The sequence below is a fragment of the Diabrotica undecimpunctata genome, chromosome 3, assembly GCF_040954645.1.
Source record: "Diabrotica undecimpunctata isolate CICGRU chromosome 3, icDiaUnde3, whole genome shotgun sequence".
NCBI lineage: Eukaryota > Metazoa > Arthropoda > Insecta > Coleoptera > Chrysomelidae > Diabrotica > Diabrotica undecimpunctata.
The window spans coordinates 78,673,239-78,683,965 of NC_092805.1; the positions used below are offsets into that span (position 1 = coordinate 78,673,239).

Consider the following 10,727-nt stretch of genomic DNA (forward strand, 5'->3'; position numbering starts at 1 on the left):
ATTTGCTAAAAAATCAGTAAATTAACGGTATGGAGAAAAAAGAATAAAACGATTTGATAAAATCACTATCTTTAATGAGATATGTACATTTTTAATGGACAGGTTCATTATAGGCTTGTAATTGGAGATGTTTACACAAACAATTATTATTATCAATGATTATAAGAATATGCAGACGATTTGTCTTTTAAATTGAAAAACAAAATTAAAAGGGAAAATGGAGGCAAATCTCAAAAGAATATTAAAAAGATAAAAACCGAATGTAAGGAATAAATGTTAGTGATAAGATTTAGTCTTTTTCCTGTCATTTACAGTACTCTTTTACTACAAAGTATTAAAGCACCAAAGTGCGAATTAAGAAATATATTTTAGGTGGTTTATCTTGGGATGAAAATTAGAATAAATAGCACTAAGGTGCTGTATATCTGTTCTTTTATTCATGCTTCAAGGAATTTGACCGATGAATGTTATTTCTTGAAACTTTCTTTTTATAAACTTGTGTTCTACAGATAAAATTGAAATTGATTTACAAATCCCTATTATATTTTTTATTACATAAATAAGTAGATGGATCGGAAGATGTTTACTGATTTTGGTATATATTTTTTTATTTTTGTTGCAGCGTATGTAATGGATAGTATCCTAAATACAGTGATAGCTCCGGTCACGGTTTTACCCTAACATACATTTCCTTAAAAAATATGTCAATGACATATTTATATCCTTTCCAGCAGAAGTAGATGACATCTTGTTTTATGTTTATAGTTGAGACTCCTACATCCTTTACCATTTAAAAAGAGCGCAGAGCTGGTTCAGTCCCTTTTCTAGATACAAGAGTCATTAAAGACCCGATTAATAATAAGTTAAAGATATATGGGTACAGGAAAACATGTAACTCTGGTAAATACATTAGTTTCATCTCGTATCACAAATTTAGTATGAAAATAAACCTATTTAAATGAATGGAAAAGAGAGTGTTAAAAATTCCAGATCCTAGTTTCCGCCATAAAAACCTTAAAATCTTAAAAGAACATTTTATACAAAATGGGTATCACAAGGAAACAGTTTGCAAAATACTCTTTAACACTGTGGATATTATCACAAACACAGCAAGTAATAGTAACAGTAATTTAGAAATTAACAATTAAAAAAAAAACAAAATCTCAAAGAGAGCCCAGTCTATTCAACCCCAACACTCCGCTGGAGGAGTTGATTAACGTAACAAGATAGTTTTCACTACTTTATATAAGAAGGTTAATAAACATTAATAAGAATATCGAAACTGCATTTAAGAATATTTTAACTAGGTTAACTTTGGTTAATTTTTTCCTTGGTAAGGAAAAAATAATAAAATAATTTGAATAATTTTAACTTAGAATAAGACTATATAAATAGTAGTAGTGTTTGTTAACAATATTTTACTAAATTTATTTACTAAATATCTTATTGTAAGTACAAATATCTATAGGGGTTCGTTCTGCGATATTGATATTGATACATTGAATTTATTAGTCACTTTCTTGTTTAAAAGTACATATTTCACTTTTAATAACAAGTTATACAAACAAACCTTTGGGACTCCAATAATGGCTAGTATATTTCCAATTATTGCAGCGTATATGATGGATAGTATCCTAGACACAGTGATCCCGGTTTCACCCTTAACACTTTTCCTTAAAAAATATGTCGATGACATATTTATATCCATTTCAGCAGAAGGGTTAGATAACATCATGTTTTATTTTCACAATTATGATCTTTACATCCAATTTACCATTTACAAAGAGGACATGACTTTTTTAGATACAAGAGTCATTAGAGACCCGATTAGTATTAAGTTAAAGATCGATTGGTACAGGAAACCATCTAGCTCTGGTAGATACATTTATTTCCACTAATATCACAAATTTATCATGACACAACATCTACCGTGTACAATAACATCTTACTTTAAGTACAATATTCAATAATCCTAGCAATATATAGCTACCATCATCTTTAACAATAATTTAATATACTTTCCGAAAGCTTGGATGAAGTAAAATGTTTTTTCTTTTAACTACTATGGCTGTAATCTCCAATATATATATATATATATATATATATATATATATATATATATATATATATATATATATATCAATATAATATATCAATAATATTAAGTTCTACTTGCATGCCGTGCCAACATTGCACTTCGTTCTGAATGATATTTTGAAGCGAGATCTTAGTTCGACAGGTACTTGAACTTTTTTCTCGATGCTTCACTCATGATAGCCTGCTAAACTTTTTAATTCCTTGATAAGCGTTATTGCAATTATTTTCCTAATTAGTTTTTATTATTTTCTTTTCATTATATCTTTTCCCTGTAACGAATTAAGTTTCATAGTTTTCGGATGATTGGAACAGCATTCTTACTGTTCCTTGTTGGCTGTGGTATTTATTACTACTATATTTTTATCTTACTAGAAACTAAGGAAATAATGGCTACTTCTGACAGAGCTACACATGGCTGAAGAAGCCTAATAAAATCTTGGTGTTCCCTGAGCAACTACAACAGAGCATGAAAAGCTCCTACACTATGACGTGGAGATTTCACAGCTTTTATAGACGTTTTAGTAGTCATATTTGGTTTATTTTCTGATCCCAGGTAGCCTACTCTCTCTCTCTCTATTTCTTTCTCTCTTTTATTTTCTGTCTCTCTCTCTCTCTCTCTTGACAGATATTGTAAGAAAGATGTGAAAGAGGGAAAAAAACGCAGAGAGATAAAGAGAGAGCTGAGATAATTAAGTTTCGATGTCAAAAAGAATCTCACTACTCTGGAACTATTAAGGATGAGAGATTGCCGGATTATTGGAATATTTCGATAACTGAATTGTATAAAAAATTCGTAATAAAAATAGGTACAGCTTATGTGTTCATATTTTTCATGTTTTTTTTTATAACTGTAACATATTGCACATTTACCTAATTTTTTTAAGCTCTGAGTTTTGTATGTTTATTACTCTCTAATCCAATGTGTGTGTCTCAGTAGCATTTGAACAAAGCATAAATGTGATTCTATCTTTACTCACTTTACGGCCTGGTGCGCTCGCTTCTTTCGAGCATACGATCGTTTTGTGGAACAATAGTTTCAAAACCAAATTATTTTTGTCTGCATTATAGATTTGGTTAAAAACAAGACCCTATTTTGTCTTTAAAATGCTACATTAATGGCTTCACATCAGAGTCATTGCTTGACAAGTTTTCACCCGATATAGTTAAGAGGCGGATAACAAATCGCTTTTTAAATTTATCAAACCACCCACAATGACACAAAGATATCTTTCTATTTAATCTTTTACAAAATTCGATTGCTTTTCCTTTCAGATACATTAATAAATTTAGAACGAATAAATCAGTCGAGAGCGTTTTCCATCTTTGTACATGTACCAACTACTAACGTTGTATGTTTTCGTGATCCAAATTCCTTTGTCCACCATTTTTTTTTTGTTTTTTTTTTAAGTGTAAACACCACTTAAGTAGAAAAACTTAATTTATTAACAAGAAATACAATTTGCATTTCAAAGATCTACATTAACCAAAAACTTAAATATTGCCTTAGACAAAAGGTACAGCAATAATTAGTGGTATCTCTAATAGTACAGTTGATATTTATAAAATGGATTAAAATTATCAGTCATGCCAGAAATTTTATCAGAGACAGATTATAGTAAAGTGAAATGTTCTGGATGCAAAACAGCATGGCACGGTGTTTGTGCTCTACCTCAACCCTTAAATTTTTCACCTGCAACCCTATCGTCCCTCGTAAGTAAAGAATTTTCAAAATTAAATTTTTTTACATAAGAGCCAAAAAAATCAATTTAAGGTAATGTGAAAACTGGGATATTAACCTTAATAAACGAATTTTTGTATTAGCTTCTACAAATGTGTCTCCATATAACTAACTTAATGTAAATTGCAATATCCTTTATCAAAGCAAAAAAACCGCAGTTTCGTTAGTTATCTATTTCAAAATTATACCTTTGTCCAATTTACTTAGGTTAATGTAAAGTATTGAATATACTTTAGTATTTATGTTGAGCACCATTTCCTACAATTAATTTAAAGCTTATAGCGAAAAAAATTATATATTTCACATAATAATAACGTAGGTACTAACTAAATAATAATATTTTTTATTGACAGCTACTAGGAAACATTATACGAAATAAACAAATATAAAAATAACAAAACCATGAACACAAAACTTAACATTACTTTCATTTGACTTAGATCAATCTTCGTTGAAGGTATTAGGACTTGGATGGAATCCATCATCTGATGATTTCTTTTACAAAATTTTACCTCTTCAAGCTTCCTGTACAAAGCCAAATCTCTTATCACAAATAGCTCGCATATTCGATCCTTACGGTATTCTTAATCCTGTCACTTTGATAGTGAAGACTATTATTCAACGTCTTTGGCTACTTAATTTAGATTGAGATGCAACTCCACCTTTGGAAATTACTTCAAGGTGGGAACAATTTAAAATTGAACTGCCTATACTGTCTAAGTTTACTATACCTCGTCATATTTCTTTAAATGCAATTATTTCCTGTGAGCTTCATGGCTTTTGCGACGCTTCTTTACGTGGATCTTCTGCTGTTACATACCTTCGTGTGTGTTATGATACAGGAGTCATCAAAACTTATTTGTTTTTAGCCCGAACAAAGGCATCTCCTACCAGGGTACAAACTATTCCTCGTCTCGAGCTCAATGCAGCAGTAATTCTTAGTAAATTATTATCTTATATACTGCAGACTCCCACTATACAGTTTAGTAGAATATACGCATGGTCAGATTTGACTGTTGTTCTTCATTGGATTAATTCACAGCCATATAAATGGAAAACCTTCGTCAGTAACAGAATTTCTTATATTCAAGACAGGAAAGCTTCAAAACACTGGCGATATATTCCTTCTTCATTAAATAGTGCAGATCACGGATCCCGTGGACTTTTTCCCGAGGATTTCTTAAATACTCCTGCTTGGTGGGTGGGTCCGGAATTTCTTCGCACTACTGAAGATAACTGGTCATTCTCCTTGACCGATTCTATCGAACATAACTTAGAATTGAAACAGTTGTCTTTTGTCTTTTCCATCTGATGAATTTGTCGATAATCTCTGTAATCGATTTTCTTTCTTTTCAAAATTAAAACGTATCTTTTCCTATGTTCTTAGATTTGTTGGTAACCTAAAATCAGCCAATCAACGAACAGTTGGAAAGCTTTCTATTCAGGAACAAAGTAACGCCACTAATCAACTAATTAGATTAGTGCAACAAAGATATTTGAAGGAGGAAATAGAACAGGTTATAGGTAATTCTATAAAATTCAAATATTTGAAAAAATTAAATCCCTTCTTTGATTCAAATGATCTCCTAAGAGTGGGCGGAAGACTTAGCCAGTCAGAATTAGCGTATGACCAGCGCTTTCCTCTTATTTTACCTTCCAAAGGTAATTTTATCAAATTACTTATCTCGGAAATTCATATTGTTCATCTACATGCAGGCATTCAAGGTACGCACTTCGCCTTGTCACAAAACTTTTGGATAATTTCATCCAAACGTGTTATTCGTAGTGTTCTTTCAAAATGTCTTTCCTGTTGGAGACTAAAACCTCAAAATTATCAGCCACCTATGGGGGCTCTTCCCGACCTTCGGATATCCAAGGCCAAACCATTTTCTTGCGTTGGCGTCGACTTTGGCGGTCCTTTTCTGATACGAGCCAATAAGCTTAAAAATGCTAAACGAACGAAAGCCTATATTTGCCTATTTGTATGCTTTGCCACTAAGGCTTTGCACTTAGAATTGGTATCCAAACTTAGTACCGGGGCATTTTTAGCCTCATTCAGACGTTTTATAGCACGTCGAGGACGTTGCTCTGTTGTCTATTATGATTGCGGAACAAATTTTGTAGAAGCAAAATCCCATTTAAAAGACATTAAGTCACATTTTGATAAAAACGACGTCATTACATGGCATTTAAATCCTCCGGCAGCTTCCCATTTTGGTGGATTGTTTGAAGCGGGTATAAAAAGCGTAAAAACACATGTGTCTAGAGTCATAGGCGAACAGGTTTTAACCTATGAAGAATTTAATACATTACTCATACAAATAGAGGCTGTCTTAAATAGTCGTCCCTTATGTCCTGTCAGTAATGATCCAAATGATTTTTCAGTGTTAACACCTGGACATTTTCTTATACTAGAGCCTTTAAAGATAATTCCCGATCGGGATTACAGTGATGTTCATTTAAATAGACTAAGTCGTTGGCAATTGCTGCAACGATTACATGCAGACTTTTGGCAAAGATGGAGTAGAGAATATTTACATACTCTTCATCAACGCTCGAAGTGGCATAAAAATGAGTAAACCCTAATATAGGTACACTCGTACTAATACGTAATGAGACCAAGCCTCCCTTACAATGGCAAATGGGTCGAATTAAAACTTTAATTTTCGGTCAAGATGATATTACTCGCGTAGCTATCGTACAAACCGCGAAAGGTGAACTTAGGCGACCTTTGGTTAAGCTATGCCCTTTGCCTTATATTGACTAAAAATGCAAATATGCATTTTGGTGGGTGGGAATGTTACGTCCCTCCACATATATTCTCAGTTTTTATTAATAATTTTTATTATTTTATTTTTATATTTTAATTCTTTACTTAACGTGTGTGTATGTCTTGTCATCGTAAATTAATACGGACCTGTACAGTCCCCCCTAGTCTTAAGGGAGCAAGCTACGGGACGACACGCATTTTCAATCTGAGTTGAGACATAGTCCTGTATAAATCGGCGCGCTAAACACTCCAGTATTTTGTGTAACCTTGACCACGCGACCCTTTTGAGAAGATTTCTGTTCCCGAACCAGCCCAGTGCACTGAGGAAGAAGAAGAAGTATACATCAACATCACAGGTACCGTAATTTGATTGCATACACACATAGTATTTATATTAATTGATAAATTTACATATAACTTATTTTCATATTAAAATTAAGCCAGCACCTAAATAAACAATTATGAGTGAGTGCTTCTCTTATAGAACTTAACTACATTCACTTTGTGTATTTATTATTTGACATCCTAGCACTATGTCCATCTATCCCGCAAGATACCCTACCCTGAATATGCAAGATAGTGTGATGTGCTAGCTATAGTCTAGCTATTATTTCTGCTGTATCATCGAAGTGTATTAGATGCTCGGACGTTGAGTCCCCACTCCGGGCTAGGCTCAGTTGTTTAGCAACTCGGCGGTCGAGAGTGTGGCACCTTGAAAATGAAATATGCATGGGGGTTTGCTTTGATAAAAGTAGAATATTAGCTGCTGTACTTCTTTAAATATTCACTAACTTTTTTGTTTAAGTCTTCTGTGCTTTCAATATTGAAACACAACATACCCTAACATCTCTCTCAGGATCCAGTTTGGGTGGTCTTCTAGCTCGGCAAATTTTACTCTGGCCTTTTTTTGTGCCATTACTAGTAGTCTTACTTGATTCAAATCTCTGAATAGGAAGCGTTAAGCTACATAGTGGGGAAATGGGTTTCTTGTCTTTTTTTATTATTCTTTAGAGCTACATTTATTATAGCAGATTTTGACCCGTTCTTCCATTTCTTTTACATCATAGTTTTGCGATTGTTACTCTGCCGTGCTTAGCTTAAAAGTGGTATCTCAAATTTTGTGCCAAATAGAGTTATGGTATTATACATATAAACCTTTACATTCTACATGATTTTTCTTAACTTAAAAGTTGTAAAAGCTTATAAGCTACAATATACTACAATACAGAGCAGTAATAGTCTTAAACGTGGTATCTACTATTCCTTAGCTACTATATAAGTCGATATTTTGTCCAAGAATCATAGTATTCAATTAGAGTTTTGTTCCGATGGGCACAAAACAATTGTTTGTCACAAAATAAAAATTGGACATTATTTACTTTTTTAACTTACATTTTTAACTCAGCAGAGGTCTCTATTAACGAGATTGTTATTTAATACTTTGAACCTGGGCATAGGTTTATGTCTGCGGATAATTTTCATCATCAAATAGAAGCTTTTATGAAAAAAAAAATCGAAAGATATATGATTTTAAAGAATTTGTTAATGTTGTCCAAAAAGCTAATTCCAACAAAGTAAAAGTTATTAGACCTGAAAATTTTTATGAGTGGGATGATCATTCTTCAATTTATAAATTAAAGAAACAACAACCGCGCATTTATCTAAAGGATATTCTGCAAATTGGAGCAATAAGAAGAAAAAAAATTTTGGCTTACAAGAAAAAGTTTACTGAAGTTAAAAAACTTGAGCTAAATTTTTTGAAAAATGGAGGGCTTTTTACCAAAAAGAACAAACCAATAAGCGGTATCAGGAAAGAAAGAAAGGCCAATATTATTAAAACCTTATCTTCCTTAATGCCAGCAAATAGGCTTACATTTTGGGAACATTTGTAAGTTAACAACAAGGCCACAAAGCCACCACATTTGCTAAGCAACGTAAAAGATTAAAAAATATCCGTTGTGGTTATTTGCAAAATAATTATTCAATTTTATTTTCAAATTTATTTCTTTAGTATACTAACGTTACCTACATGTTTTGGTGGTGGAAAAGTGGTATCTTCACTGGCAGTACGTTACCACTGTTAATAATATAAATAATTCTTGACTTAAATGTGGTATCTACCATTTTTTAAATAAAAACCACAGATAACTACTTTTTTTATTCAGTAAGTTTAAATCTACCTATTACTAAATAAAATGCATCATAGTATCACACAATGGGCTCGGAATGTGCTTACAACTTTAAACCCCTTTTTCTCAGTTTCGTAATTCTGGCAGTGGCTCTTGTATTTTCCCTTATCACTTTTCTTTGTTCCTGATCCATATCTCTAAATGTTCCCGTGTGTATTGTATACTCTTCTTTAGTAGTGTTTTTTCTTGAATCTTCTTTTATTAATATTTTCGAACTCTAGGACTCTTTCTTTTAATTCTTGTGAGATTTCTACAGTTCGAATGTATTCAATGATTATGTATCCTATGCTTACTAATCTTTTTAAATGTGCTTACTTTGTTTTCTTTGTTGTTGTGTGCTCTTTCCATGTGTCTATTTCGCATAAATTAAAATATGTCAGAAAAAAAAAGTATGTTTTTATCCTATTAAATATTCACTTTTTACAAATGCATAGTTTGCATTTGTGGTTAACAAAATAAAGCACATTTATTGAAAACTACAAGAACAAATTTGTTTTTTGTTTATGTAGTGAGATTTTTATACATTTCAAAGAAAGTCTTAAATAAACAAGTTTCTATTCGAATTAAATTTGCTTTCAAACGATTTATTTTCGATATATGTATATATATATATATATATATATATATATATATATATATATATATATATATATATATATATATATATATATATATATATATATATATATATATATATCCAAAATATAAAAAATATCAAACATTTAATTTTTGCAATATTTTAAAATCGCTGCATATTCCATAGGCAGTATATTAGGGTATCACGAAAAGTGATACCCTATTCCATAGGGTATCACTTTTCGGTTGGGTTATTATTTTTTAACGTATTTGTCCCACGTTACGAGAGAGTAGATAGATATATAGATATTTATTGTTTTTTTTTTTTTTTTTTTTTTTTAGCTTTACGTGTCTCGACAGCGTAGGTCACTGACACAGGTACAATTTTATTACATTACATTACAAATACAGTAACATTACAATTAATATAGAAATACATTAAATATTGTTACAATAATTAATTATCAAATTCTAAACTACGTTTCTTCTTCTAAATATCCTGGTAAAGCTTGGTTTCATAGAGGAAATTAGTAAGGTTTTGGAATTGATCTGGCGAACTGAGAATATTTTGTAGGTTTTGACTCAAAAGATTATTTTTTCTTTCGTTGTTAAAGTGGGGACAGTCTACGAGAATATGTTTAACAGATAGAATATTACCACAGTGTGTGCATGTAGGTGGATCTTGGGAAGTCATTAAATGTTTATGAGTTAGTCTTGTATGGCCGATTCTAAATCGGCGAATTAAGATTTTGTTTTTTCGTGTCATGGAAGGAACAGACTGTGCTGTTTTGAGTAAGTATGGCAGAAATTTTTGAATACGTTTTCTTTCCTGTCATGTGTTTAATTTTTTTCCAAATTTTGCTAGAAGGAGTATCAGTATTTATGGAAGAGACGTGTTTTTTCCAAAAGTCTTTTTTGCTTTGTTTAATTACATACTTAGATTTGGCTCTCAGTTTTTTTAAGGTAATTAAATTTTCTTTAGTACTGTCTCTGCGGTATTTGTTTAATACTGCCTAACTTTGTTGTAAAGCCAGAGAGCATCTTTCATTCCACCAAGGTGTTGTTTTACGAGACGAAGAAATTGCTATTTGTCCGATATTTGCTTCAGCAGCGGAGATTATACAGTTATTGAAAGCGCCAATATTTTCATTTGCATCTTCTGATAACTGCAGCTGATTTAATTTGCTTTCAGTATATAATCGAAAGCCATCCCAGTTGGCATTAGAAATGTTCCATTTTTTAAAGGGGTCGAAATGTTTTGCAGATTTTTCAGATATTAAAATAGGATAATGATTACTGTCATAAAGATACTCAGCTGGTTTCCATGTGAGGTTAGGATATATTTTTGGGTGGCACA

The 10,727-nt window shown here is 31.6% G+C and overlaps 1 protein-coding gene across 1 annotated transcript; it reads left to right on the forward strand.

Annotated features, from left to right (window-relative positions):
* The first annotated feature begins 5,679 nt into the window (after positions 1-5,679).
* Positions 5,680-6,414, forward strand: LOC140435914 (uncharacterized). Its single transcript, XM_072524625.1, has one exon. The coding sequence runs from the start codon at positions 5,680-5,682 to the stop codon at positions 6,412-6,414; it is 735 nt and encodes a 244-aa protein (XP_072380726.1).
* The last annotated feature ends 4,313 nt before the right edge of the window (positions 6,415-10,727 follow it).

Bases quoted from the DNA above. Each gene is read 5' to 3' on its own strand.
- LOC140435914 (XM_072524625.1), top strand. From the start codon at position 5,680: ATGGGGGCTCTTCCCGACCTTCGGATATCCAAGGCCAAACCATTTTCT.